This window comes from Xenopus laevis, chromosome 8L (assembly GCF_017654675.1).
Source record: "Xenopus laevis strain J_2021 chromosome 8L, Xenopus_laevis_v10.1, whole genome shotgun sequence".
NCBI lineage: Eukaryota > Metazoa > Chordata > Amphibia > Anura > Pipidae > Xenopus > Xenopus laevis.
This window is the reverse complement of record NC_054385.1, coordinates 14,341,432-14,368,671: the sequence shown is the minus strand read 5'-3', so window position 1 is coordinate 14,368,671 and position 27,240 is coordinate 14,341,432. Positions and strand designations below refer to the sequence as shown.

The 27,240-nt window shown below is 43.8% G+C and overlaps 1 protein-coding gene across 4 annotated transcripts; it reads right to left on the bottom strand.

Annotated features, from left to right (window-relative positions):
• Window positions 1-560: 560 nt before the first annotated feature.
• On the bottom strand, window positions 561-25,367 carry gpkow.L (G-patch domain and KOW motifs L homeolog). 4 transcript variants are annotated; one of them, XM_041573270.1, is made up of 11 exons: window positions 25,124-25,364; window positions 18,232-18,389; window positions 17,197-17,324; window positions 16,398-16,504; window positions 11,396-11,597; window positions 11,087-11,219; window positions 8,310-8,556; window positions 8,149-8,221; window positions 1,369-1,438; window positions 1,109-1,194; window positions 561-788 (listed from the first exon to the last, which is right to left on the bottom strand). In XM_041573270.1, exons 1-11 carry the CDS (start codon window positions 25,267-25,269, stop codon window positions 660-662), a joined length of 1,479 nt encoding a protein of 492 aa, XP_041429204.1. In that variant the 5' UTR covers window positions 25,270-25,364; the 3' UTR covers window positions 561-659. The 4 variants fall into 4 exon arrangements, with proteins under 4 accessions (XP_041429204.1, XP_041429205.1, XP_041429206.1 ...); XM_041573271.1 differs by lacking the exon at window positions 1,109-1,194 and having other exon boundaries at window positions 25,124-25,367; XM_041573272.1 differs by lacking the exon at window positions 561-788 and having other exon boundaries at window positions 1,183-1,270; window positions 25,124-25,367.
• Between the last annotated feature and the right edge of the window lie 1,873 nt (window positions 25,368-27,240).

Genomic DNA, 27,240 nt, shown 5'->3' with positions numbered 1-27,240 from the left:
TGGTATTACAATTCTACTACACAAGATAAGGCTCATTTGAAACTGGGAAAGTGAATAGCTAAAGGAAGAGCGCACCCATAGTGTAAACCTGTGTCAAAAACTGTAAAAAAACAAAAAACAAATGAACCAAAAACTCCCAACTGCCTCTATGACTTTACACAAAGCAAAACTACAAAACTAACCATAACGACCTTCAGGCTGGGCCCCTGATCACCCTGCAGCACAAGAGCACTAAAAAGCAGAATTTCTTGTGTTTGTAAATGGTTTTTCAGTTCTGTTATTATTATACAGACACACTATGCAAGCGCTCGTCTTTTAACTTTCACTCCTTCCAATAGAACTAAAGTAAAACCTGCAACACGTGTCAGTGGGTATTATATTGGAATGGCCTTTTGTGCACACCAGCATGATACCCACTGGTATCTGCTACAGAGTGCATTTTCATTTAAAATTACCTTGAACTGGTTGCAATTACTGCAGTTCTCCCCGAAATATCTGCATTGTTCAAAACCTTCAGAAGCTGCAAACTGCTGGTTTCACCATAGTAATGCAAAACACACTTTGTATAGAAATGGTTTATTTACAGTTATTAAATTAAAAAAAATAAACATTGTAAAACTATACACAGTTGCCTCCCTGAAGTGTATCTGTTGAAGGCCTTAGTCATCCTGTGCCCCGGTGTAATGGCAAATGGCATCATAGCTCAGGGTTTCTGCAGAATCATGTTCCCCTTGCAACTGGACCAAAGCTCTACTTTTCTGCTTGTCTCTGTGAAGAATCTTCCCAACCTAAAAAGAGTGATTAACATCATTATGAAACGTTTCCATGCATGTTAAGTAGACAAAATACTTTCAGTAGACTGGGGTAGTAACACTGAACAGGAGTAACCACAGACCAAGGACTTGCTGTTTGAAATGATTCTCTTTCCCCCTACCCTATGTTTCCTGTTTTCTTCTGCTATTCTTTTATCCTGTCTCCCTGATACTATATTTTGCCTTTTGTCATCCTTCATAGGATATCCATGGGACTGGATAGATTGATGGCCCCATATAATCTCACACATGTATAGACAAAGAAAATAGTTCCACAACAATACACTATCACTTACCATACCCCGATACTTTCCCAATACTACCATAACGTGTGCTCCCTCTTCCTTGGGTATGATTGTCTCCAGCATATCTTGTCTGATATCTAGGAGATATATATGTAGCCTTACAGCATGATCAGAATAGCATCATCAGTTATGTTTGCAATTCAGGAGGCTTTGCTGCTGACAATAATAAGCATGTAAAGACTTAACAACTAAAAAAAAACTGATTTAGACAGGGTTTATGTTAACAGCAAGGGAAAATACAGTTCACTTACCTTCCAGGATACGCCCACTTTCTGTTCGACACACGCATCTTGTTGGGCTTAAAACATCCTCTACCAACATCTATTTGAAACAATGGACAGTAAATCTTTATGCCTGTGTCTGTATACATATAATAAAAGAGAAAGGCATTACAGTCAACCATTGCCACCCTATCATAATGTACAGTCTGCTAGTCAAGATACTATGTGAGGCACCATGCAATACAAGGAACAAATAGAATATATATAGTGGCAGTAATTAAATTGCCTCATCTTTCCCTAAGATTTATCTTGAATCAGGAAATATATATTACATAGAAAACAAAAGATGAATCTTTTTAACAGGTGCATGGAGTGAAAACTGCAGGCAGCATCTTCAATTAGACGCTATGCTTTATATGTGGCTCACTGGAAATCTAGAGCTCTATGTGCCCAAGGGAGGGAATTTATTCTCTCCACAGATCTCAACAGCTCTTTTGAATTCCCTTTTTCTCTGTCGTCTTAGGGGGACACAGGGAACCATGGGGTTAAGCTCCATCCTCCAGGAGGCAGGACACTTGAAATTAATTAATTAAGGGGCGTGCCCTTCAGGCTTTACCCCCTACACTGTACCTTCCTATTCAGTTTTTTAAGTGTCCTGCTCCCGGGAGGTTGGACCGACGTGTGATTCCACGTTCAGCCCATGGCTGATACCCGGGGTGAGGCCTGAAAGCAGGGTTACCTGTCTTTTAATAGGAAGCCCCCTACGAGGTGAAACGCACCGGGGTCACTCTCTAGCTATTGCTATATCGACCACCCAGACGTTGCCTGCACTGACTGATTCAGGGCAGAAGGTTTGGCCGGTGTGGGGGTAAGTGGCACATCTCCTGTATTCTGCTGTAACGTTGCCTTATGGTTTGGGCACCCCCCTACTGGGCTACCCCCTCCCCCCCTCCCCCCCTGCTCTCTCTCCCCCCTCCCCCCCCCCTCCCCCCTGCTCTCTCTCCCCCTCCCCCCCCCCTCCCCCCTGCTCTCTCTCTCCCGCTCCAGCACCTGCTCTGCCTGCTCCTCGGCTCCTTCTGCGTCTATTGCGCACTCTGGGCTTGACTGGAGGGAGGTGGACGGGTCCGTCTATCAGCGCAATGAAGTGGAACGCAATGCGTTCCACTTCCTCTGTTCGCCGGCGGCCATTTTCTTGGGCGCGAAAGTGAGCGCATGTGCGCACGGGTTGGAACGCAACTTGCGTTCCAGCGGCCATTTTGGAACGGAGATCCGAAGGGAGAGCAGCAGGCAGCTACTCTTTCTGTCTAAAAAAGTCTGGAGGTGATTTAGGCAGTGCCCCTTTCTCTCTACCTTCCTATTCTATGGCAGAAGGTAGGTCAGTGGGACTGTTCACAAGGGCAGGGGGGAAGAAGCCCTTAACAGCACAGGTGAGATACCTTGCTTGCTCAAAATGCCAGAAAAAGTTTCCAGGGGGCCAGGCTGAGCCGATTTGTGGGTCCTGCTCCTTGGAGCAGGGGGATACTACTGCTCATGGGGGCCTCTCAGCTGCGTCAGCTATGACTGCTCCGCAGACGGTTTCTCAGGATTTCGACTCTGGAGCTGCAGCAGAGCCTCCTCCCCCTCTTTGGGCAGTCCAATTATCTCAATCTCTGGCATCATTACAAGGGTTGCCTGCCATTGCAGATAACCTTGGAAAGGTTCTTGTTCAGCTTAGCCATAAAACTGGCGCCAAGCGTAGACGGGGGAACGACGCAAGAGGGGACACTGTCAACTCTGCTGTGTCTGACGAATCTTCCCCTGAGCTCCACTCTTCTCACTCTGAAGGTGAGGTTGGATCTTCTGACTATTCATCCGCAGATGAGGAAGAACATCAGGATGAGGGAAAGGATCGTGACAGTTTTCATGATGTAGACGGGATTATTAAGGGTGTCCTTGAGGTTCTTAATTTATCCCAGAAGCCCAAACAGACAGGAGAGGCATCTAGCCTATACAAGAGGCAACATAAGTCAGCTGTATGTTTCCCAGAAAATGAACAACTTCAAGGTTTAGTTCAGAATGAGTGGAATTCCCCTGAACACAAGTTTCAGGCGACTAAAAAATTCTCTAAATCATATCCCTTTCCAAAAGAGCTAGTTGATACTTGGTCTAATCCACCATCAGTTGATGCCCCAGTGTCTAGACTGTCAAAGTCCACCACATTACCAGTTACTGACGCAGCAGCATTTAAGGACCCTTCTGACAGAAGGCTAGAGGGGTTCCTTCGTGCAATTTACACCTCTGCAGGGTCGGCTCTACGCCCTTGCCTGGCTTCAGCGTGGGTCTCCAGAGCCATACAGGCATGGTCTGAGTCGCTGGCCAAGGACATTCTAGACGGGGTTCCCCGACAGGAGTTGTTATCGTCGGTACAGACTATTGCTGAGGCATCTAGTTACCTTTGTGACACCACCCTTGATACTTCACAAATTACTGCCCGGACTTCAGCATTGTCCGTAGCAGCACGCAGAACATTATGGCTCAAAAATTGGTCTGCGGACCTTAGTTCCAAAAAGTCACTCACTTCTCTGCCGTTCAAGGGACATCGTCTGTTTGGAGAAGAACTGGAGAAGATTATCTCCCAGGCGACGGGGGGGGAAGAGTACCTTTCTCCCACAGACCAGAGGCCGAGCATCTACCTCAAATAGAAGGGGGAAATTTTTTCGTGGCCAAAGTGGCAGATTTTCAAGGCGTAACAATTCTCCACAAAGGCCCCACTTTCGGGCCAAAGTCGGTGAGAAAGGCCGGCCCGCTTGGAAAAACAACAGGCCTCACAACAAACCCTCAGGGGAGAAGCCCGCCTCAGCATGACGGGGTATCACCTCCGGAATCGTTGGATTGGATAGGGGGCAAATTACTTTGATTCCGGGAGGAATGGATGAAGCATTCTTCAGATGCATGGGTCACAGAAATAGTGACAGAGGGTTATCATTTAGATTTCTCAAGCACGCCACCCGGAAGATTCCTCATGTCCAGAGTCCCCCACTGTGCTCAGAAGGCTCAAGCCTTTGTACAATGTATAGAAAAGTTGGAGCGATCCGGGGTAATCAGTCCAGTACCAACCAAAGAGAGATTCTCCGGTTTTTACTCGAACCTATTTACAGTACCAAAGAGGGACGGTTCTCTCAGACCTGTGCTCGACCTCAAGGGTCTCAACAAATTCATCCGATCAGTACGGTTCAAGATGGAAACGTTGAGATCTGTCATTCGAGGGATGGAACAGGGGCAACTGATGATGTCCCTGGACATAAGGGACGCATACCTGCATGTTCCAATTTGGCCCCCCCCATCACCGCTACCTACGATTTGCCTTCCAGAACAAACACTATCAATTTGTGGCTCTCCCATTCGGATTGTCGTCCGCTCCCAGGGTTTTCACCAAGTTGATGGCGGTGACAGCTGCAACGTTGAGACTGCAGGGGATTTCCGTGACCCCCTATCTGGACGACCTCCTGTTAAAGGCCAGTTCAGAAACGAGGGCCAAGGAGCATCTAAACCAAGCAGTTTGGCTACTCCAGAGTTTCGGATGGACCATCAACTGGTCGAAGTCCAGCCCAGATCCCAGTCACAGGATGATATTCCTCGGCCTGGAATTCGATACGATCACACAGACTGTAACATTACCCATGGACAAGCAGGCCAGGATCAGAGGTCAAGTTCAACATCTTCTGTCCAGTCAAAGCACGACAGTACACAAGGCGATGCAAGTACTGGGAACAATGGTTTCGGCCATCGAGGCAGTTCCATTTGCGCAAATACATCTTCGGTCTCTCCAAGCCAACATTCTAGCAACGTGGAAAGGGGGACCTCTATCCCGCCCCATGTCCTTGTCACGTCAGGCGAGGGCGGAATTACAGTGGTGGATGAGATCGGAGAATCTAGCTGCAGGTCAATCGTGGGCAACACCGGAGTGGATTGTGATATCAACAGACGCCAGCCTCCAGGGCTGGGGGGCAACATGGGACGAGCAGTCTGTCCAAGGGCTTTGGTCTCCAGAGGAAGCCAAACTACCAATAAATATTCTAGAGCTGAGAGCGGTAAAATTGGCCCTCGTCCAGTGGACAGACCGATTCAGAGAAAAGCCCATACGCGTCCAAAGCGACAATGCTACTACAGTAGCGTACATACATCGTCAAGGAGGGACACGAAGTCGGGCGGCCCTGGCAGAAGCCAGACAGATTCTTCTCTGGGCGGAAAACAACTCAGTGAAATTATCTGCAATACACATTCCAGGAGTGTCCAACACAAAAGTGGACTTTCTCAGTCGGAATCAGCTGGATCCAGGAGAATGGGAACTGCATCCAGAGGCGTTCAATCAGCTGACAGACCAGTGGGGAATCCCCAGCATAGACTTTATGGCTTCCAGAAACAATCGAAAAGTACCAAGATTCTTTGCCCGCCGCAGGGATCCGTTAGCAGTGGGGGTGGATGCCATGACTCAGAGCTGGCACTTCAATCTAGCATATGTCTTCCCACCTCTTCCAATGCTACCAAGGGTCCTCAAAAAGATAAAGCAATCTCAGTTGATAGTCATTGTAGTGGCACCGTATTGGCCCCGGAGGACCTGGTTCACCGACCTGCAGGAGATGTCAATAGAACAGCCGATCCGGCTGGACAGCAGACCAGATCTCCTCCTGCAGGGACCCATATTACATCACAATCCCGGACTCTTCGCTTTGACGGGATGGCTGTTGAAAGGTCCATCTGGCGACGCCAAGGGCTAGATGAAGAAGTCATTCTCACTATGATAAAAGCTCGAAAAGCCTCGTCTTCCAAATCATACCACAGAGTGTGGCAGTCTTACCTCAATTGGTGCAAGGAGTCTCATTTCCATTCCTTGAATTGCAGCTACCACGGATCCTTTCCTTCCTACAAAGAGGACTACAATTAGGTCTTAAGCTCAGCTCGCTCAAGGTCCAGGTGTCAGCCTTGTCAATCCTGTTTCAATCTCGTTTGGCGAATGAAGACTTGATACGCACGTTTCTGCAGGGAGTGGCCCATATCGTGCCGCCATTCCGTACTCCGGTGGCTGGCTGGGATCTCAATGTAGTGTTGGAAGCTCTGCTGGATCCACCATTCGAACCATTGTCTTCTATTTCCGATACATGGGTCACCTATAAGGTAGTGTTCCTCGTGGCGATATCATCGACCAGACGGGTTTCTGAACTTAGTGCCTTATCGTGTGCTCCTCCTTATCTCATATTCCATAAAGATAAAGCCGTTCTTCGTACGCTTCCAACCTTTCTACCCAAGGTAGTTTCAGACTTTCAAATGAATCAAGAAATTGTGGTTCCTTCTCTATGTCCGGAACCCAAGAATGAGAAGGAACGCAGACTTCATAATTTGGACGTGGTCAGAGCATTACGATGGTATGTGGACAGATCTAAATCTTTCCGAAAGTCGCAGGCCCTGTTTGTTATACCATCGGGCCCTCGTCGGGGCCAGGCAGCCTCAAAAGTGACAATATCAAGATGGATCAGAGAATCAATCAAGCAAGCATACTCTGCGAAGGGAAGATCGGCGCCTGAAGGACTTCGGGCTCACTCCACCAGAGCAGTGGGAGCCTCATGGGCATGGCGAAACTCTGCTTCCTTGGAGCAGATCTGTAAGGCGGCTACCTGGTCTTCTGTTCACACTTTCTCTAAATTTTACAAAGTTGACACCTTTTCCTCAGCCGAGGCTGCCTTTGGGCGACAGGTGTTGCATTCAGTAATTAAATAATTTTGCAGTACTCTTGTACATAGTTATAGCTCGCTCCCACCCTGCTGTTTGGGACTGCTTTGTTAAGTCCCCATGGTTCCCTGTGTCCCCCTAAGACGACAGAGAAAACAGGATTTTTGATACTTACCGTTAAATCTGTTTCTCTGTAGTCATAAGGGGGACACAGGGCTTCCCACCCTTGTCGAGCTATTGATATTTGGTCTAGTTTTGTTCAGTTTCACTGTTTACTTTCTGCCTGTGTATTTCGGTGATTACGTTCGCAGCTTTGGGACAAACTGAATAGGAAGGTACAGTGTAGGGGGTAAAGCCTGAAGGGCACGCCCCTTAATTAATTAATTTCAAGTGTCCTGCCTCCTGGAGGATGGAGCTTAACCCCATGGTTCCCTGTGTCCCCCTTATGACTACAGAGAAACAGATTTAACGGTAAGTATCAAAAATCCTGTTTTATAGCAGGTCCTGTAAAGGGATCCCAGAAAGCTGTCCCAGGCTTGATCCATCAGTGCAACTCTATAACACCCAATGAGAGAGCTATACTCAGGGCCCCACTGGAAATGCCTGTTTTTCTGGGGATGACGGTGTCGTGGGAGCTTTGTCTGTTTAGCCATTTCATCAACAAACTTCCACCACCCAAGTAAATAAGTACATGGGAGTTACATGCACTTGCCATGATTGTGTCCCTTAGTTGGTTAGAACACTATTAAACGTGCAACAGTTTCATGTATGTGTGACTATTAATAGGCTAACTACAAATGTATTAATATTTCCTGAAGACATACTAGTCATTTTGGATTTATTAAATATTAGAGAAGTGTTGTCAGCAATATATTCAATAAAGGTTTTACATCTGGGATGCTCCTACTAGGCTCTACACATGCAATCCCTTCAAATGGGAATTTTAATTGAAATGGGGAGTTTTTGTTATGGAAGCTTTTAAATTATTTGCCTGTCTATACTGGGGTCTTTTTGCGCTGAAACGTACATGGAGAAGAAAAAAAAAATTCTTACAGAAAGTAAATTTTGAGGTGAACAAGCATGATTTGGTACCGCTGAACTTACCTTAGAATTGTAGTGCTTTCCCCCTTTATAATTCTTGTCGATAAATCGAACCCTTAAGTCACGACGTAGCCAGCTGAGGGAGAAAAGAAAAACATAAACCAGTGCACAGCACACCCTAAGGCCAAGTCGTATTATTAACAGCCATCAAAGTAGGTTCCCACCCATGCGGTTCAGGCCTTATCTTCTTTTTTAATTTCTCTTGATCCGGACTCCTTTGTCGATGTCTCTTTTCTTTGTTATTGGAGTCACCGTTCCTGCTTGACTCATTGCGTTTTTCAACATCATTCATCATCATGCCTACTTGACTATCTTTTCCTTTCTCACCATCTTTTGTTCGTTGCTCTTTTTCTGGTGTTCTGTCTCTATGTGGCTCCACTTTGGATTCCTGATGTGCTTTACTTAACCTACCTTGAGGAAGAAATGGAAAGAATTTACTTTACATAAATTTAAACACAGTTTCACAAAAATAAGTTACATCACCTTCCTCTTAATACTGGAAAAACAATTCCTCATTATTAATGGGTTTTATCTTTGATTTATTTTTCCTCAATTATACAGTAAACTACTAAGATACAGCTGATATATTTTCCTTTAATACAACATATCGACAAAACCAATCATTCCTCTGATATTTCATGTAATGCAGGGATGGCTGTCAGCTGTAGTTTTACAACAAACATATAAAGGGGTGAACTACTGAACTACTTCTGATATGGGACCTGCTTGGGTGGCTGTCCCCCTCATTGGTATCGGGATTGTGTGCAGATAAATGTACATCTAACATTTAGTTGGTATAACCTTTACAATGCAATTTTTCTACTCATATGCGGCAAGGATGAGAAAAATAAAATACATTTGAAACAATTCATGGTCCCTCAGTCATTGAGATGAAGCTCCTGGGGCCTCCCTAAAAATCAGTAATAACATGAGAGTTGGAGTTGAACAGATGAAGGGATGGAGCATTTTACAATGTATCAACGTGTGCAAACTAGATAATACAGCTTTCAGCTATAGCCAACTGGGGTGATCAGGAGTACCACAAACAGTGCAATGCAACATTATTGCTTTTCATTTTACTTTGCTTATTATGTGCATGTTCTCTCACGTGGCATCCAAATCTTTACAAGTCCCATGTAAATCATTTACAGTACTGTAAATATGTATCTTGATAACTAAACAATCAGCCCTTCTTTGCAGGAAAACAATCTGAAAATGGCTGGGAGTTACTTTATCCCAGCATAAAATAACAATCCTATTATAAGCAGGGATGGGCGAATTTGACCCGTTTCCCTTCGCCAAAAATTCGCCGCCAGCGAAATGTCACAGACGCCCATTAAAGTCTATGGGCGTCCAAAAAATTTTGTCGCGCGGTGAAACTGTTTTGACGCGCGTCTTTTTTTTTTTTAACGCACGCTGCCATACGAGTCTATGGGCGTAATTTTTTCGGCGAAACGAGGTGAAAAAATTCGCCCATCCCTAATTATAAGCAGGAGTGCTTGGCTGAGAGGTACAAAAACATACAAAGACAAGCAAACGCATAAAAAATACTGTAGTACAGAACTGCATTTTTGTAAAAAAAAAAAAAAATCACAAGGGGGATTGGTGCTTATTGGTGCTACTTATATAGTCAAATGCTGCCGATTGCGACAGTTTTATCCTAAACTACACCTTTGTTAGTTTTCAGGGGATAATTGTCTGTGTAGGTGGGACACCTACCTGATCAACAAGATCAACAGAGTCCATTTGTCTTGCTCTTTAAAATAGTCGCAATCAAAATGCACCATGTGCCACAACCCTTAAATATAAAGTATGCTGACCACGTATGTGTTTAAGAAATAATGTCTAATTTGGTACTGCTAATTAAAAGCAAAGGTAAACAATTAGGGATGCACCAAATCCTTTGTGAAAGATTTGGCCGAATACTGAACGGAATTCGAAAACTAATTTGCATAAGCAAATGAGAGAGGGAAAGGGGAAAAGAAAGCTGAGCTCCTTAAAAACTAATTCCTTGTTTTGTGACAAAAAGTCACAATTTTAAGGATTCGCCCAAATCCAAATCCAGTCGAAAAGGCTGAATACTGAACCGAATCCTTAAAAACAGTAGATATCCCTAAACACAGTCCTCGATCTGCTGAATTTAACCGGCAGTTTTTTTTTTTTAGTCAGATTCAATTACATCTGCACCAGGCACCTAAATATTTCCTTGCGGAAAATAGTTACCATTCTGGATCATTGTGATGCCACTTTCCCCAACGCTTTGCTGCTGCGCATGCTCAATGTTTTTTTTTTCCTGTGCTGCTTTTTACTAGACACACTACCTTCTCAAAGAAAACCAGGAAATATGGAACATGTTGCTGGGTACTTGGAAAACCTCACCTGTGCATGTGCTGGCACCGGGATGGGGTAGATGAGATGAAGTTTAGTAACTTCCACCAAGGCTGAGATTAGAAGTAGTGTTGGGGAAAAATAACCTACTATCATCAGTCCAAAAAGCTGCACAGTAAAGTTAAACAGGTGCCATTCACACATGCCGTTTATGATAAATGAAGGATGATTTTACCTTTCCTTCTCCATTAAAACAACATTACTAAATTGTCCAACACATGTTCAATTCAAGAGTTTTTTCTTGGTAAAGGCCAGAAAACTAGAATTTTCATTAAAATTTGGTCACTATAATATATATGGAGGGGGCAAATATACTCAAGAGTAAACAGTATGGCTGCTCTGATTAAAAATAATAACTAATAAATGTACTTTTGGGTTTGGGATGTCTAGAAATAATTTGTGTATTATCACACTCATGTTATGCATGCATGTTATACAGCAGTATAAAAAGTTAGGGTGGGTATAGTAACATCCCTATAACTAAGGCTTGCACAATTTGCATAATGTGTACACTAGGAAATTGCACAGCACAGTTTGTTATAGTTGCACTCACTCAAATCCTTTGCATACTTTGTATATTCTGCACTGCTGGCCAATCGCAAGGAGAACAGAGATACTGTAACCACCTTTCCACCAATGGCAAGCTTGATCATTGCCCTGGAATTGTCTGGGTCAGTGCCTTCTACCTGCAGCAAAAAGAGACAATCAGCCATCAATAAATGAGAACCTAATCACAAAAAATATTCTGACCTGGGAAAATGGCAGCTAGCAGAAAACTGATGCAGTGGGTAGAGTTTACCATTGCTGCACATCAGTGAGGATGGCGCATATAAGCAAGAATTCCAATTAAAGTCGGATTTACCTTCCCATACATGTCTTTATGAGCTCCACTCTGTATCTGTACTGCACTCCCTGTCCCAAGACCTTTTGACTCTTCTTGCGGTTCCTCCCCAGGTTTCAATGGTTTCCGTGGCTTCTTTGGATCCAGGTCCTTTAGTGCAGAACGATCTGCACCTAGTCCCAGTCCTTTAGGGCGCAATTTCTGCTCTAATGGCTTTACATCCCTGGGGGCACATAATTAGAACTACTATTACACTTTGCTTAGAAATATGTGTTTGTTAAGGATCCACATTACCTATCCAGAAAAGAAAAATCACATTATAAAATCACAATATAAACAAAATTCATATAATACCAAATAGCAGGGGTGCCTTAGTGCTCCATGAACCTAAGCACCACCGTTCTAAGGCATTTTGCACTACTGGGTGCTTCATCACCCTATTCAGTATATTTTTTTCTATGTAGTGTCTCTGCACCCAAACACCTGGTTAATAGGAGAACAAACTCTAAAGCGGAGTTATTAGTCAAAGACAGGCATCTGTACAGGACTACCTGCATTTCACAGAATAACCCATCAATGGCTTGGTTCTAATGGAAACACTTGTCTCACCTGCAGCATCAGTGTATATCTATCTATTTATCTATATATGTAGGCTGTATATTTGCAGTTATTTTACACCAGTATGATTCAAGGTAATCCTAATCCCAGATTGTTCATATATTTTTCTACAGGTACAAAAGGCAGTGAGCTAGAACTATTCGGATAACAGGATTTTTGCTTGAATAGAAATGAAGTGGACGTGTCAGGTCAGGATTAACCCCACCCACTGTACAATCATATTCATTTTGTTCCATAGCTCCTAATGGAAACATTATAATATTAAGCTAAAAACAGGCGGTATTGTAAAACAGGGGAGTATTCGGTAGCGACCAACATGGTTAACGGTTGAAAAGCTCACCGCTAGCCCTGTGTCACCCTTAAGACTACAGAGAAACAGATTTAACAGTGAGTACAAAAATCCTGTTTTCTCTGTCGTTTTAGGAGGACTTACCAAAGCAGTCCCAGAACAGCAGGGTGTGCGAGCCTAGAAGGATGTTGCGGTGTTATTTTAGTACAGATTGCAACACCCTATGTCCGAGGGAAGCCTTGGCCGAGGAGAATGTGTTAAATCTGGTAAACGTGTGAATGGATGACCAGGTAGCCACCTTGCAGATTTGCCAAGCAGACAAAAGTTACGCCATGACAGGGAGGCCCCCACCGCTCTGGTGAAATGTGCCTGAATTCCTTCTGGTGCCTCACTTCCCTTTGCCGAGTAGGCTTGTTTGATTGTCTCTCTGATCCCACTGAGGAAATCCGCCTTTGTGTTGGACACCCCCAGAATATGTATGGCCGATAATATATAGACACCCCCGGAATATGTATGGCCTCCGCCAGTGCCATTTGACTCTGTGTTCCTCCCTGGCGGTTTATGTACGCCACAGTGGTGACGTTGCCGCTCTGGATGCGTACAGGCTTTTCTTGAAGCATTTGTGTCCACTGCGAGTGCTAGTTTCACTGCTCTGAGTTCGAGAATATTTATTAGTAGTTTGGACTCTTCGAAAGACTATGCCGACCGATTGTCCCTTGTTGCCCCACAGCCCTGGAAGCTGGCATTCGTGTCTATCGCATTCCACTCGGGGGTTGCCAACTACTGTCCTATGACTAGTTTATTCTGGATCAGCCACCACCGGAGTGCCTCCTTTGTCATCTGTGACAAACGGAAGGGCTGAGCTAGTGATCTCGCTTTCCATGTGGAAAGGATGTTGGCTTGAATAGGACGCAGATGGATCTGTGCGAATGGGACTGCCTCTATAGCAGATACCATCGTTCCTAGTACATGTATTGCTTTGTGCACTGGTGTTTGGTTGGCTAATATGGATTGGACTTGGCTCTTGATCTGCTTGTCCCGAGAAAGACTTACAATCTACATCACCGTATTGAATTTGAGGGCTAGGAATGTCATTTGATGGCTTGAGTGTGGGTTGGATTTTTCCCAGTTTATGGTATACCAGAAGTCCTGGAGAAGAAGAACTACCTTGTTTAGGTCTTTCTGGCCTTTAGCAGGAGATTGTCTAGGTAGGGTGACACAGAGATTACCGCATAGTCGCTGCTGTTACCGCCATTAGATTGGAGAATACCCTGGGGGCAGATGACAGGCCAAACGGCAGCGCCACGAATTGAGTGTTTGTTCGTGAATGCAAAGCGAAGATAGCGATGATGAGGAGGCCTTATTGGGACATGGAGATATGCGTCCTTGATATCCAGGGACATCATCAGTTGTCCCTGACCCATTTCTCGTATTACTGACTGTAATGTCTACATCTTAAAGCTCACTGACCAAATATGTTTGTTCAGGCAATTGCGATCTAGTACAGGTCTGACTGCGCTATCCTTTTTCGGGACTGTAAACAGGTTTGCATAAAACCCGGAGAATCTCTCTGGAAGTGGAACTGGTTTAATCGCTCCTGTTCTTTCCATCTTAGCTATGCATTGTAGAAAAAGGTTTGCTTTTGTGGGATTTGATGGGACCGTGAACATGATGAATTTTCTGGGTAGGATTACTCTCAAATCCAAGTGGTAAACGCCTGAAACAATTTCCTGGACCAAGGTATCCGACGAGTAACGGATCCATACCTCCCGGAATTGTGGGCCTGTTGCGTCAGGCAGATGCGGGCTTGTCAGCCGATTGCTTGTTATAGGGCTTGTTGTTCTTCCAGGGAGTCTGATTCTTGTCGTTTCTTTGTCCTTTGAATGGGAGCGAGGTTAGAGCCTTCTTTGAGCGAAGATTCTCCAACCAGTTTTTAAGCCGCTATAGACAATGCCAACATGCGTGCAGTCACCTGCGAGGCATCTGGGGTGCTGTCACAGAGATAACTCGATTCCTCTGCGATTGCTTGTCTTTAATAAGTGTTTCAGACCATGCTTGTATAGCACTAGTCACCCATGCTGATGCCAGCCAAGGCCGTTATGTCGATCCCGAAGAGAAGGTTGCTCTTAAAAATCCTTTTGACCTTCTATCTGAAGGATCCTTAAACGCTGCTTCGTCTGTGACTGGCAGGGTGATAGATTTAGACAGTCTAGACACCGGTGCATCTACCGCAGGGGGATTGGACCATTTGTCAATCAGATCCTTAGGGAAAGGATATGATCTGCTAAACTTTTTTTGTCGCCTGGAACTTGCACTTGGGCGAATCGTATTCGTCCTAAATAATACAAAGTAGCTGTTCATGCTCTGAAAACAGGCTGAGGATTTGTGTTGACACTTCTCCCTGCTTTTTTGGCTTTTGAGACACGTTGAGTATCTCAAGGACCCCCTTGATAATGCTGTCAACATCATGGAGAATGTCTTTATCCCGACACTCTTCTTGCCCCTTCCTCATCAGCGGATGACACCTTGGAGGTGAGGTCTGCTCATGGCCCGACTCCTCAGACTGTGCCTGAATGGTAGTGTCCCTATTGGCATCATCAAGTCGCTTACGCTTACTACCTGTTCTGTAGTGAAGTTTTGCTAGGGCCTTTCCCAAATTATCTGCAATTGCCAGTAGTCCCTGCAGAGATGCCAGGGACTGAGAGAGATGAACTGCCTAGAAGGGGGGGAGGGGGTTCTGTTGAAGAGCCCAGGCCCAGTTGTTAGGAAGTGCCTTGAGGAGGGTCTTCTGGTCTTGCTCAGGCAGACCAACAGAGGCTGAAGCTGCCCTCTGCCCCATTGTGCAGGATCTGCATAGAGGTTTCCCTTGGCTCTCCGGTAACTTGGTTTGACACCTGGTACAGGCAGGGTATTTGACCTGTGCTGTGGTTGTAACTCCCCCCCCCCGCCGTGTGAAAAGCCGCAGGCGAATCCATTTAGAACGCAGTGTGCTTTCCATTCAGCACGCATCTGACAGACAGTGAGCCAGTCTCTCCACTCCCTCCCTGGCCGTACCCCACAGCTACCCGCCCGGATACACGTAATTGCGCTCCTTTGGGTGCAGGCGCCTGTGAGTCAAGAAAGAGAGGCATCGGTGAGAGGCAGTCTGTTGGTGTTAAGCAGAGGCTGGCAGGGAAAGGGGGAAGGGAGGGGGTGTTGCAGTTGGGGGTGCTTTTTCTCCCCCAAATAGGGTACTATCCCCTGCACAATGTCACTGACCGTTCACACCGGCCAGACCGTCTGCCCAAGTCTCCTAGAGCAGGAATTTCTCTGGGTGGTCAGTATAGCCGAAGGACTAGAGAAAAGACTCCGATGGGTACACCTTGTAGGGGGCTAACCATAGTAAAAAGGATAATCCCTGGTGTCAGCTTGTTGTTGAAGATTCCATCCTTGAGATGGGTGTCTCATCATCCCAGGAGCAGGACACTTAAAAAACTGGGATAACGCATTGTAGAGTGGGTGGGGTTAAGCTTGACCTGACATGCCCACTTAATTACTATTCAAGTGTCCTGCCTCCTGGAGGATAGAGCTTAACCCCATCGTTCCTTGTGTCCCCCTAAGACGACAGAGAAATGTTTTTTTAGATGTTGATATTTTTTTTAACCAGCTAATTGCCTGATTTTGTCTAAATAAGAAATTAGCATGATCCCCCTTTATTTGCCATAAACATACTTATTGCGTCTGTCCTTCGACAGGTTTTTTATAGGAGAAAGTACATGGAGACACAAAGACAGAGTTGATTGGGCTGTTTATCCAACATGCATTTTCCCTTGACAACTTTTCGTCATCCTTTTTCCATGCACTTCTTTCCCTTGCCTGTTCTTGCATCACAGCTTCCTTCATATCACTCTGAACATTTCTCCCTTCCTTGTACAATTTTATTCTGTCAGTGGACCTTCTGTAACTTCCTGATTTTCAGTGAGAATCAGAGGACAATTTGTTTTATTCGCTCTATCCATAAGTCTAGTCCAGAAATGCATCCACAGTACTAAACCCATAAAGGATAGTAATCCTTCTCCGAATGCAATAAGTACACTGATCTCACAAACTGTTCTGTCACTGGTCTGTTGAACTTACTGCTTAAATGTATGTCCAATGCCCTCTCCTTCCTTCCAACCCATTCCTCTCAGCATCGCCATCCCATAATGCTCCACAGGCACCACATCATAGTCAGCAGCTTCCGCCTGCAAAACAAAGTTCAAGTGTAATAAAGTGTATTGAAATATTTTACATATGTAACACAGGGGTAGGAATTTAATGGGGCATTGACGCCTCTGTAAAGGCTAAAAAAAAAGTCTAAAGCAGGGAGATGGTGCACAGTCCTCTCAGGTGCTGTGCCAAGGAAAACATTGATCTTTAGTTCAGCTGCAAGGGTAACAGTTTTTACTGCAGGACTCGTCTGCAGTTAGTTACAAAAATAAATAAAGCTGGCCAGCTTGAATATATTGCAATTTATGGAGTAACAATCCCTGTTTTTTAGCATCTTAATGCATTTTAATGCTTTGGTCTTCAGGAGCTACCTGGTTACCAGGGTCTACTTTAACTTAGCAACCAAGGCAGTGGTTTGAATGAGAGACTGGAAGTTAAATAGTAGAATGTATGAGCAGAACGATAAGTAAAAAAAAGTAACTACTCCAGTAAAGCAGAGCAATAATTTTGTTGCATGTGGGGGGGGGGGGGGGGCAATGACCCAACAACGAGGGTGTATTTTAAATTGCCAAAAAGAGGCAGAAAATGAAAATAAAAAATTTAAAACCAATGGAAAAGTTACCAAGAACGGATACTTATATCACATAGTAAAAGCTAACAGAAAAGGGACCTGCCTCTTAACAAAGTCGATATAAACAGATTTGACACAAATGGTAACAGTACTTACAGAATCTGGCCGTAAGCTAACATCAACCTTCTCTCCATCTTCATAACCATCAGGAATTCTGTTCTGCATAAGCAATGGGATGCTCAGAGTTTGATTTGTCTCAGTATCCTCTTGGGCTCGCCGGGATTCTAACGGAAAATAGAAAAAGTGTAAGGGCGATGTTACATGGGGGATTTTTTTTTTTAAACACATATTCGAGTGTAAATACGGGAAAAAATGAAGCCCTACTAAAAAAAATAATGGAATACACGCAATAGCAATTCCCACAGGACGCCCGTATTTGCTTTTTTCAGCAGAACCACCAATACACCAAGGAAACATTAGATTATTGAACTCTATGGGATCTGCAGGTTTGGAAATACACAGCGTATTTTCAATATGGCAGCCGAACTCTGGCTTGATGGATTGCACATATACGTATTTGCTGCGTTGCAGAGAAGCAAACAAGTGTTACTATTGGCCATGAACAAAGTATGCGGCACCACAAGGAAAAGGGAAGTGGAAATCACGGCGCACAGCCTATTGCTTCAAACGAGCACACGTAACAGTGGAATTGCGGGGAACAAGAAAAAACAGAACTGCATGTTGGGAGAGAAAAAACGACAGGCTGAAAAATGCATATTATCATGTGTGTGGTTTGATTGCAGTTAGGGATTCAGCAAATCCAGGATTCGGTTCGGGATTCTGCCTTTTTCAGCAGGATTCGGCCGAATCCTTCTGCCTGGCTGAACCAAATACGAATCCTAATTTGAATATGCAAATTAGGGGCGGAAGGGAAATCGTTTGACTTTTTGTCAAAAAACAAGGAAGTAAACAATGTTTTCCCCTTCCCATCCATAATTTGCAAATACAAATTAGGCCAAATCTTTTGCGAAGGATTCGGGGGTTCAGCCGAATCCAAAACAGGTGCATCCTTAAATTCAGTATTTACACTAGACCGAACGTTTTTAAAAACACCCCATGTGACCTCGCCCAAATATAACAAGGAGAAGGAATGGGTTTACAGGGTGGCAACAGAAAACACTGGTCCTTTACCCTCAATCAACTCTTTTACAGCTTGTGACAGCACAGCCTCCTCTTCTGTCCGTGGACTTGCATCTTCCTCCTTGTCCTTTGTCTTGTTCGGCTTGGCCCACCTATTCTTGTCTATGAGCGGAATAACTAACGGCTTTGATTCTGGAGTAGGGTTTGCACTGTTCAGGACAGAAATTTGATAATTAAATGAGAAGAGGCAGGACTTGCTCTAAACATACATACAGGTATGGGATCTGTTATCCGGAAACCTGTTATCCAGAAAATGCCTAATTACAGAAAGGCTCTCACAGACTCCATTTTATCCAAATAATACAAATATGTATCATTACCTTTTTCTCTGCAATAATAAAACAGTAGCTTGTTTTGAACTCAACTAAGATATAATTAATTCTTAATGGAAGCAAAAGCAGCCTATTGAGTTTATTTAATGTTTACTACTACTAATGTTTTTCTAGTAGACTTAAGGTATGGAGATCCAAATTAAGGAAAGATTTGTTATCCTAAAAACCCCAGGTCTCAAGCATTCTGGATAACAGGTCTCATACTTGTGCTTTGGGGTAATCCTAGGTCACAAATGCCAGCAGGGCTAAGGTAACAACCACATATGAAATGCAAGCATAATACAGTTCAAAATTTGTATTAATTAGATAAAATGGAATCTATGGGAGATGGCCTTTCCATAATTCTGAGCTTTCTGGATAACGGGTTTCCGGATAACAAATCTCATAACTGTACATATAATGTTCGTACTTAGAGGACACTATATGTTACCACAAGCATTTTTTCACCCCCTTCAAAGTCAATGGGTATATAGTAGGGATGCACCGAACCCAGGATTCGGCCTTTTTCAGCAGGATTAAGATTCGGCCGAATCCTTCTGCCTGTCCGAACCTAATCCGCATATGCAAATTAGGGGCAGGGAGGGAAACCGCATGATTTTTTGTCACAAAACAAAGAAGTAAAAAATGTTTTCCCCTTCCCACCACTAATTTGGATATGCAAATTAGGATTAGGTTCGGTATTCGAGAAGGATTCATGGATTTGGCCGAATCCAAAATAGTGGATTTGGTACATCCCTAGTATACAGGTCTTGCCTGTTATCAGATGTGTAGTAGCAATGACCCAGTACCCGCAGGACCCATGGATTTAATTGCAAGTCACGTGGGTTCAGGTTACAAGCTGCGTAATCTAAATTGGGTTCAGGATCATTTTTACCAGCTGCAGCCCAAAATCATTTTTAACTACAAGAGAACCCCCATTTTTACATTTTTCAGGGGACCAGAAAAAAAATGGTGTAAAATCCAGGAAAATGGAAATGGAAATGTTTTATGCAGAATATATACAGGTGGGCCACAAAACAACAAATGTAAAGTGAGGGGGGAATTAAAATCAGGGGATGTAAAATTGCATAGCCTGCAGATAGTTTCCCCGTCCCACCGACATCTGATGGTGGCATAGAGTGGTATCAAGCCCGTCCCCTGACCCCTACAACATAGGCCTATCACTACCCAATAGCAGCAGCAGGAGGCTTGGATTGACAGTCTGTAGGGTCTAGCAAATGCAAGAGAAGGGTATAAGATGCTATAAACCGTCACTGTTGATTAGACTGGTGAGCGGCTGTTTGGGACTTGGAACTTATTTTGACTGCCAGTTCAGATCTGCTTGATGGTGCTACCCATTGACTTTGAATGAAGAGGAGACAAAAAGCTAACATTTGCCTAGTGCGTCATTACTTTAGGGAGCATTTTGGATATGCTTTCCAACACAATACAGAAGAAAGGATATATTCACAATATAATGCAATTCTTCCTGTCCGTGCAAATAAAAAATTCTATATCTTCAACTAAAGCACAGTGTTATCATACATTAGGGTAACCGAAAATCAATCAGGCGCCCTTTCTATCTGAGAAACACAGGAAGGGCATGTGATTACAGGAACTGAACAGATCACGGGCAAGTATACAGAAACTGGCAAGTTCTAGAATGTAAACAGCAATGATAATTGCACACAGCATTCACAAGAAGGACTTCTGTACAACAAGCTGCAGAAAATGTGCATCCGCTATCTAGAAAGCTTCGAACTACAGAAAGGCTGTCTCCCATAGACCCCATTTTATCCAAATAATGCAAAAAAAAATTAGAATGATTTTCTTTTTCTCTGTAATAATAAAACAGTAGCTTGTTCTTGCACCCAACTAAACTATAATTAATCCTTATTGGGAGCAAAAACATCCTATTGTGTTTTACGGAAAGATTACATTATCCGGAAAAACCCAAGTCTCGAGCATTCTGAACAACTGGACCCATACCTATATATACCTTCACTTACTAGAACCTAATAAGCCCTGAATTGTTTTGTGTAATCGTTGGTTACAGCACTAAATTAATAAGGATTAGTAAAGTGAAGTTATATATAGCATAACAGGTCCCGTACCTGTACTGTGACACAAAGTTGTTATTTAAAAAGTTGTGTATTTGATTATTTTGTTTATTTTACGGACAGCATCCCTGGTACTGATCTCTATTAAAACTAGCCAGGCGCAGCACTCAGCTGGCGGGATTATCTCCCCATCCTCATCAATATCTGACCCATTCTGTATAAAATTAAAGTATTAAAGGTATGGGATCCATTATCCGGAAACCCATTATCCAGAAAGCTCCTAATTATGGAAAAGGCCATCTCCCATAGACTCAATTTTATTCAAATAATCCAGATATTTAAAAAAAAGATTTCCTTTTTCTCTGTAATGATAAAACAGTATCTTGTACTTGATCTCAACTAAGATATAATTAAACCATATTGGAAGCAGAACCAGCCTATTGTTTATGCCTTTGTAAAAGTAAGGTATGAAGATCAAATTACAGAAAGATCAGTTATCCGGAAAGCCACAGGTCCAGAGCATTCTGAATAACCTACCTGTACCTAGATGTATCTTATACTTGCAGGCCAATGTTAGAGTAATAAAGAAGGCAGTGAAATCAAGAATAAAATATAACAATTTACTTACTGCACATTTTCCAAAGTAATTTATCTTGCATTAAAGAAAATTTGAAGGTAAAATCACTGTGCATGAAAATTTGTAACACTAACAACTAACATCTCTAATTTTCCCTGGTATTCCATGCAACACCCTGGGCAAGCACAAGCACAGTAAGTAATTTCTTTGCAGATTTCTGAACCAGATTCAAAAGCAAACGATAAACAACATAATGAATACTTAACCTAGATATAGTTTTTATCATATTAAGTGTCATATTAAAGAATCTTTCCAAAATGAAGTACAGATATCAGTAAATATTGCCCTTCTCCATCTTTTATCTTAAGCCCCCATTTTGTGTTGGTCTGTGTGCTCGCTCAAAAATCACCCGACCAGAAATAATGCAGCTCTGGCACCGGTTATCCAGAATGCTTGGAACCTGGGGTTTTCCGGATAAGGAATCTTTCTGTAATCTGGATCTTCATCCCTTAAATCTCCTAGAAAACCATGTAAAAATTAAATAAACCCAATAGGCTTCCAATAAGGATTAATTATATCTTAGTTGGGATCAAGTACAAGGTACTGTTTTATTATTACAGAGAAAAAGGAAATGATTTTTAAAAATTTGGATTATTTGGATAAAAGAAAGTCTATGGGAGACGGCCTTTCCATAATTTGGAGCTTTCTGGATAATGGGTTTCCGAATAATGGATTCCATACCTGTAATACAAAAAAATATTTTTAATTAAAATATTTAGATGAAGCAGGGTTTTACTTTTGAGCTGTCTTATGCAATATAACCTACACTGTTTGGGGTATAGTTTTTCTTTAATACAGGGCATGACTGGGAGCAGGGAACTGATGGTGGTGCAATATTCATAATAAAGTACTCCTGGCCGGTGCATTTTCTGAAGAAGAGAAATGCCAGCCATCGGTAAGAGGTTTACCAATAGTAGGCAACCAATAGTAACATCACTGCTCGATTTTGACATCATAAAGCATATGCATGTTCAACGAGCTGGGACATTATGTGCATGAGTGTGTGCCAGGATGATTGGCAGCAATGGGAGAGACAGCACTGCTTCACTGCACAACCAAACTTTACTAAATTGTGGCTGGACTACAAATCCCAGAATACTATATGATATAATGAAGGATGAGGCATGCTGGGAGCTGTAGGCCAGCACCATCAGGGTTGTATTCTTAAAGCAACATTGCACAATTCAATTTATAAAAAAAAAATTTCCCCAAATCACCACGGCCAGCGGCTGCATTAATATGCAAAACATCCTCCAATAAGAATCCCATCTGATATGTATAAATCTGGCTCCATGTTCTTTGTTCCTGCAACTAGAGTTTTCCCAGCACTGAACAAGTCTGTCGTTAATCCCATGTCTGATTTCAGTGTAATATAATGAAGGGAAAAAAATGCCATAGTAATCTGTATATGTAAGATAACAGGAATATGCCTGGCATAGTGCTGGGAATCTCATTAGCTCTCTTGAATTTATAATAAAGTTATTTAATCAGTAGAATTCTCAATGGTGACTTTTATTGCATCTATAATTATGTTCTTTTGCAACTTCTATAAAAAAAAAAAAACAACTAGGGGGCGCTGTGGGACAGTGTAACTAAAGGGTTTAGACCCCCCTATAAGCAATCAGATAAATAAGATTCTGTGCAGAATATGTAAGCATATGTAAATGAGAGTACACTATGCATATACACAGTGCAACTTTATGAATGCATTACACTGTACTGCAGAAAAGTCATACGTTATAACCCTCTATGCTGGGTAAAGAGAGAAGTTTTCCCTTGTCCAGTTCCCCATAGCACCCAACTTGCATTTTATAAAATTATAAAACACTGATAATGCTATGCAGTGCTTTAAAGAGGTCGTTCATTATTCAAATCACTCCATGCCCATAAGACCTTACTTCACATACACGACATGTTTGACACCCGAAACACGTCGTGTAACTAAACTAGTAAACTAATACTAGTTGTATTAAACGTCTGGACAGGACGTGCAAGGAAAAGCTGTGCTGGAAGGTTGGTTGTGCATGGGCCAGTAAGTCGTCTAAGAAATGGGGAGAATATAAACACTCTGTGCCCAGGTGGAATTCAGTTAGAAAAAAAACAATTTTAGAAATGGTTGCTGTGGGATAAATGTCCAAAGCAGACTTTTCCATGTTACTACCTGTTACATACATTCTTTACCACCCTGCAATAAATTTAAATGGCACCAGTTGGGTAAAAATGTTATCCCCAACCAAAGGTGCGGGCTAATAGAACCTGCTTTCCGGTTGGGGACAACAGCAGGTTATTTTGTTGTTTTTTTTTTTTTTAAATGCCCCACGCCAGCACTGGGTTAACTGCACCGGGAGGGTGCTGCCGGTGCGAGCAGCCATGTCCCGTCACGCGCATGATGAGCAATTCGGGGTAGCTTTTTATTATGCACATGCGAGTGACGGAACATGGCTTCTCGCACCGGGAGCTGCCAAGGTATTTTGGCACCCTAGGCAAGGGCTTCAATTAGTGCCCCCCTACAGGTATTGCATTACCATTTCCCACCTTACCATTCATATTGCCCCCTGAACCTGTGCCAGCAGCTATCGTGTTGCCCCATGTACCTGTCAATCCCTCAGATTGCTCTCAAGTGCCCAGTCTGTACCTGTGTCGGCATAAACCAAAACATTCATGATATTGTTACCCCCAATCTGTATCTAGGCCAGCAGCAGTCAAAAAAACCCATCATATTGGCCCTAATTTGTACCTGTGCCAGCAGGAGCCAAAAATCCATTATATTGCCCCTAATTTGAACCTGTGCCAGCAGGAGACAAAAATTCATTATATTGCCCCAAACATCTGTGTATCTGTGCCAGCAGCCACCATATTGCCACATGTACCTGAGCCAGCAGCAGCCAATCACTGCCTCCAATCTGTACCTGTGCCAGCAGCAGCCAAAAAAGCAAAAATATTGCCCCTAAATATGTACTTGTGCCAGCAGTAGCCAAAAATCCATCATATCGCCCCAAACATCTGCGTATCTGTGCCAGCAGCCACCATATTGCCCCATGTACCTGTGCCAGCAGCAGCCAATCAATGCCCCCAATCTGTACCAGTGCCAGCAGCAGCCAAAAAAGCAACAATATTGCCCCCAAATATGTACTTGTGCCAGCAGTAGCCAAAAATCCATCATATCGCCCCCAAATATGTATCTGTGCCAGCAACAGCCAAGAGGGAGGTGGGAAGTACTTCTGCCCACAGTACAAATCACAGGCAAGAGGGGGTTGGAACAGGCAGTTTATAAAATTAAAAAACTATTAAAGGCCAAGCAAACCAAGGGCACCTACTCTGCATACCCCTACCTAGTTCCAGCCATTTTTAAAAAAAAAAAAAAATTCACAGGACGAATCTGAAACCACACAAAACTTTTTTTTTATTTTTTTGGACTAATGAAAGGAAGTTATTTTAAGATAAATGTGTCCAGTTTTGAACCTTAGCAGCCACATGGCTGAAATTACAAACTGAAGCGCTGCTGAAGAAAAAAAAAAAAAGCTAAATAAGTCAAAAACCACAAATAATAAAAAATGAAAACCAATTGCAAATGGTCTCAGAATATCCCTCTCTACGTCACAGTATAAGTCAATTCAAAGACAAAAAAGCAGTATATGAGCTGCAGGGCACAGAATAGAAGTGCAGCTGAAGGAATATTCTGACAGGTAGAGGAACAAATGAAAACAGCGGCTACGCACTCATAAATAACAGGGAAAGCAATTGCTATAAGTACATTTAATACTAATAATTAATAGAATAGTAATAAAACAAAGCCACACTGACTATACAAGTAACTAGAGCTGTCAGCAATTGCAATTGCGACACGGGTCACTTTCTCTCTCGCACACACTCACCTGAGCAGCTCTTTTCCTTCTGCCCCGAGCACATACTCCTTCTCGCCCCCCTCTTTCTTCTCCCCGTCGCCCACTAGGAGTTTCTTTTTGGAACTGCGACTAAACCCAAAAGATATTGGCGCTTGGGAGGAGCCAGCATCTGCCATTTTCTTTCACCGGCGCAAAGCCTGCCGGGAAACTCCGACATAGCGAAGACCCAGTGGCACTGTGGGAAGCGCTGGGAAGCGCAAAGCGTTCTGGGTACGAGGGAATTTTCGAAGCTGGAAGGGAGGAGCTTGCAGTGTACTGTCTCTCTCAGTGTAGCATAGCAACACATGTTGTTGTCACGCACTTCACAACACTACAAACCACTGTAATGATCATTGTGCCCCTCACGAGAACCTGATCTCATAAAAACCACGTGTCTGTTCCAAAGAATTCCTGTCAAAGATGAATCTGTATTTCCCAGAGAGTGTGTCTATATGTGCCCAGTGTCTGTGTGTGTCTTTGTGTACCTGTCAGTGAGTGGTCTATGTGTGCCTGTGTCATAGTGTCTGTGTGCATGTCATTGTGTCTGTTCCAGAGAGTGTGTGTGGAACTTGTGACATTGTGTGCTTGAGAAAATGAAGCCAGTGTGTCAAAGTGTGTGTGTCCATGTGTCTGTTCACAAAAATCTATGTGTGTGCCTATTAGTGATGTGTGGGTCAGGGTTTCCCTAACCCCGCAACCGACCCCAACCCGCCCTGCTACAACCCGCACCCGGGCTTCTGGGGTGCTTTTATAGAGCCGCCCCGCCGATAAAGTCACAATCACGTCACAAAAGGGGCGGAGCGAGCAGACACGAGACTATAAAACCGGAACCCGGATGCCGGGATTTGAAGTTGGCGGGTGGGGAGAGCAGGAGAAGAGCCTCAACCCGCGCCCACCCGCGAGGAGCACTGCGAGGTCGACCCGAACCCATCCGACCCGCGCGCATCGGGTCGGCCCGCACATCAATAGTGCCTAAGTCTGTGTGTCCATGTGTTCCTGTGACAGTGTCTGTCCATGTGTGTCCCTGCGGATCAGGTCGACCTCGCGGGTGGCGGCTCTCCCCGCCCGCCACCTTCAAATGCAGGCATCCGACTTCCGGTTTTATAGTCTCACGTCTGCTCGCCCCGCCCCTTTTGTGACATCATCGGCGAGGCAGGTCAGCGCGGGTCTATAAAAGTACCCCGGAAGAGAGGGTGCGGGCGGCGCAGGTTGTAGCAGGGCGGGTTAGGGTTGGGTGCGGGTCAGGGAAACCCTGACCCGCACATCACTAGTTGCCAGGTCTAATTTTCAAAACCAGCCAAAGTCAGCTACAAAACCTGGGCCAGATTTGTGCGAGCGGCGCCCCATACCAGTGCCGGTCACTTGGTGTGCGTGCCCTCACGTGGCCGCGCTGTCCTAGCGCCAACCACATGGTCCCACCACTGGCCCCGGTGAATGCAATTTTAAGTACATAGGGTCAGATGGAACCTATGGAACCCTCCAGCTATTTTTGAAGCCTTTCACAGTAAAGTGCTGGTAGTTGTAGTCCACCAACATCTGGGGACCCGAGGTTGAAGGAAAACGTGTTTTCTTTAAAAAGTTACTTGTAAATGTTAGGGATGTTTGGATTTGGTATTTACACAAATACAAAACTTATGGATTCTGTGCACCATAACATATGTAATCACTACTGATTATAGTAGTTTTTTTTTTTAATGTATGGAAATTTGCTTAAAAGGCACCTAGCACCTTAAATAGCCTCCCACTACAGAGGTGCGGGCTAATACAACCTGCACTCCAGGTTGGGGAAACAATGGGGGTTTTTTTTGTTAAAAAATATTCCCCCCGCCAGTTCTAGACTGCCCGCACTGGAAGGGGACTCCCAGCAAGAAACTTTTTTTTAAATTATAATTTCCTTCAAGAGCCTGCACCTCTGGTGGAGGAAATTCTTTTAGGGCAACAGGTGCCCTTTAATTTTTTTTTATTAGAGAAAAAAAGGCAGGCTTTGGTTGGAGTTCCCTAAAAACTCCTTATCCTTCAAAAAAAAAAACCATAATGTCAGTGTTGGGCTGAATGTTATGACCCAAAATATACAAAAGTCTGTGTTCTGCAATGGAAAATGGAGTCGT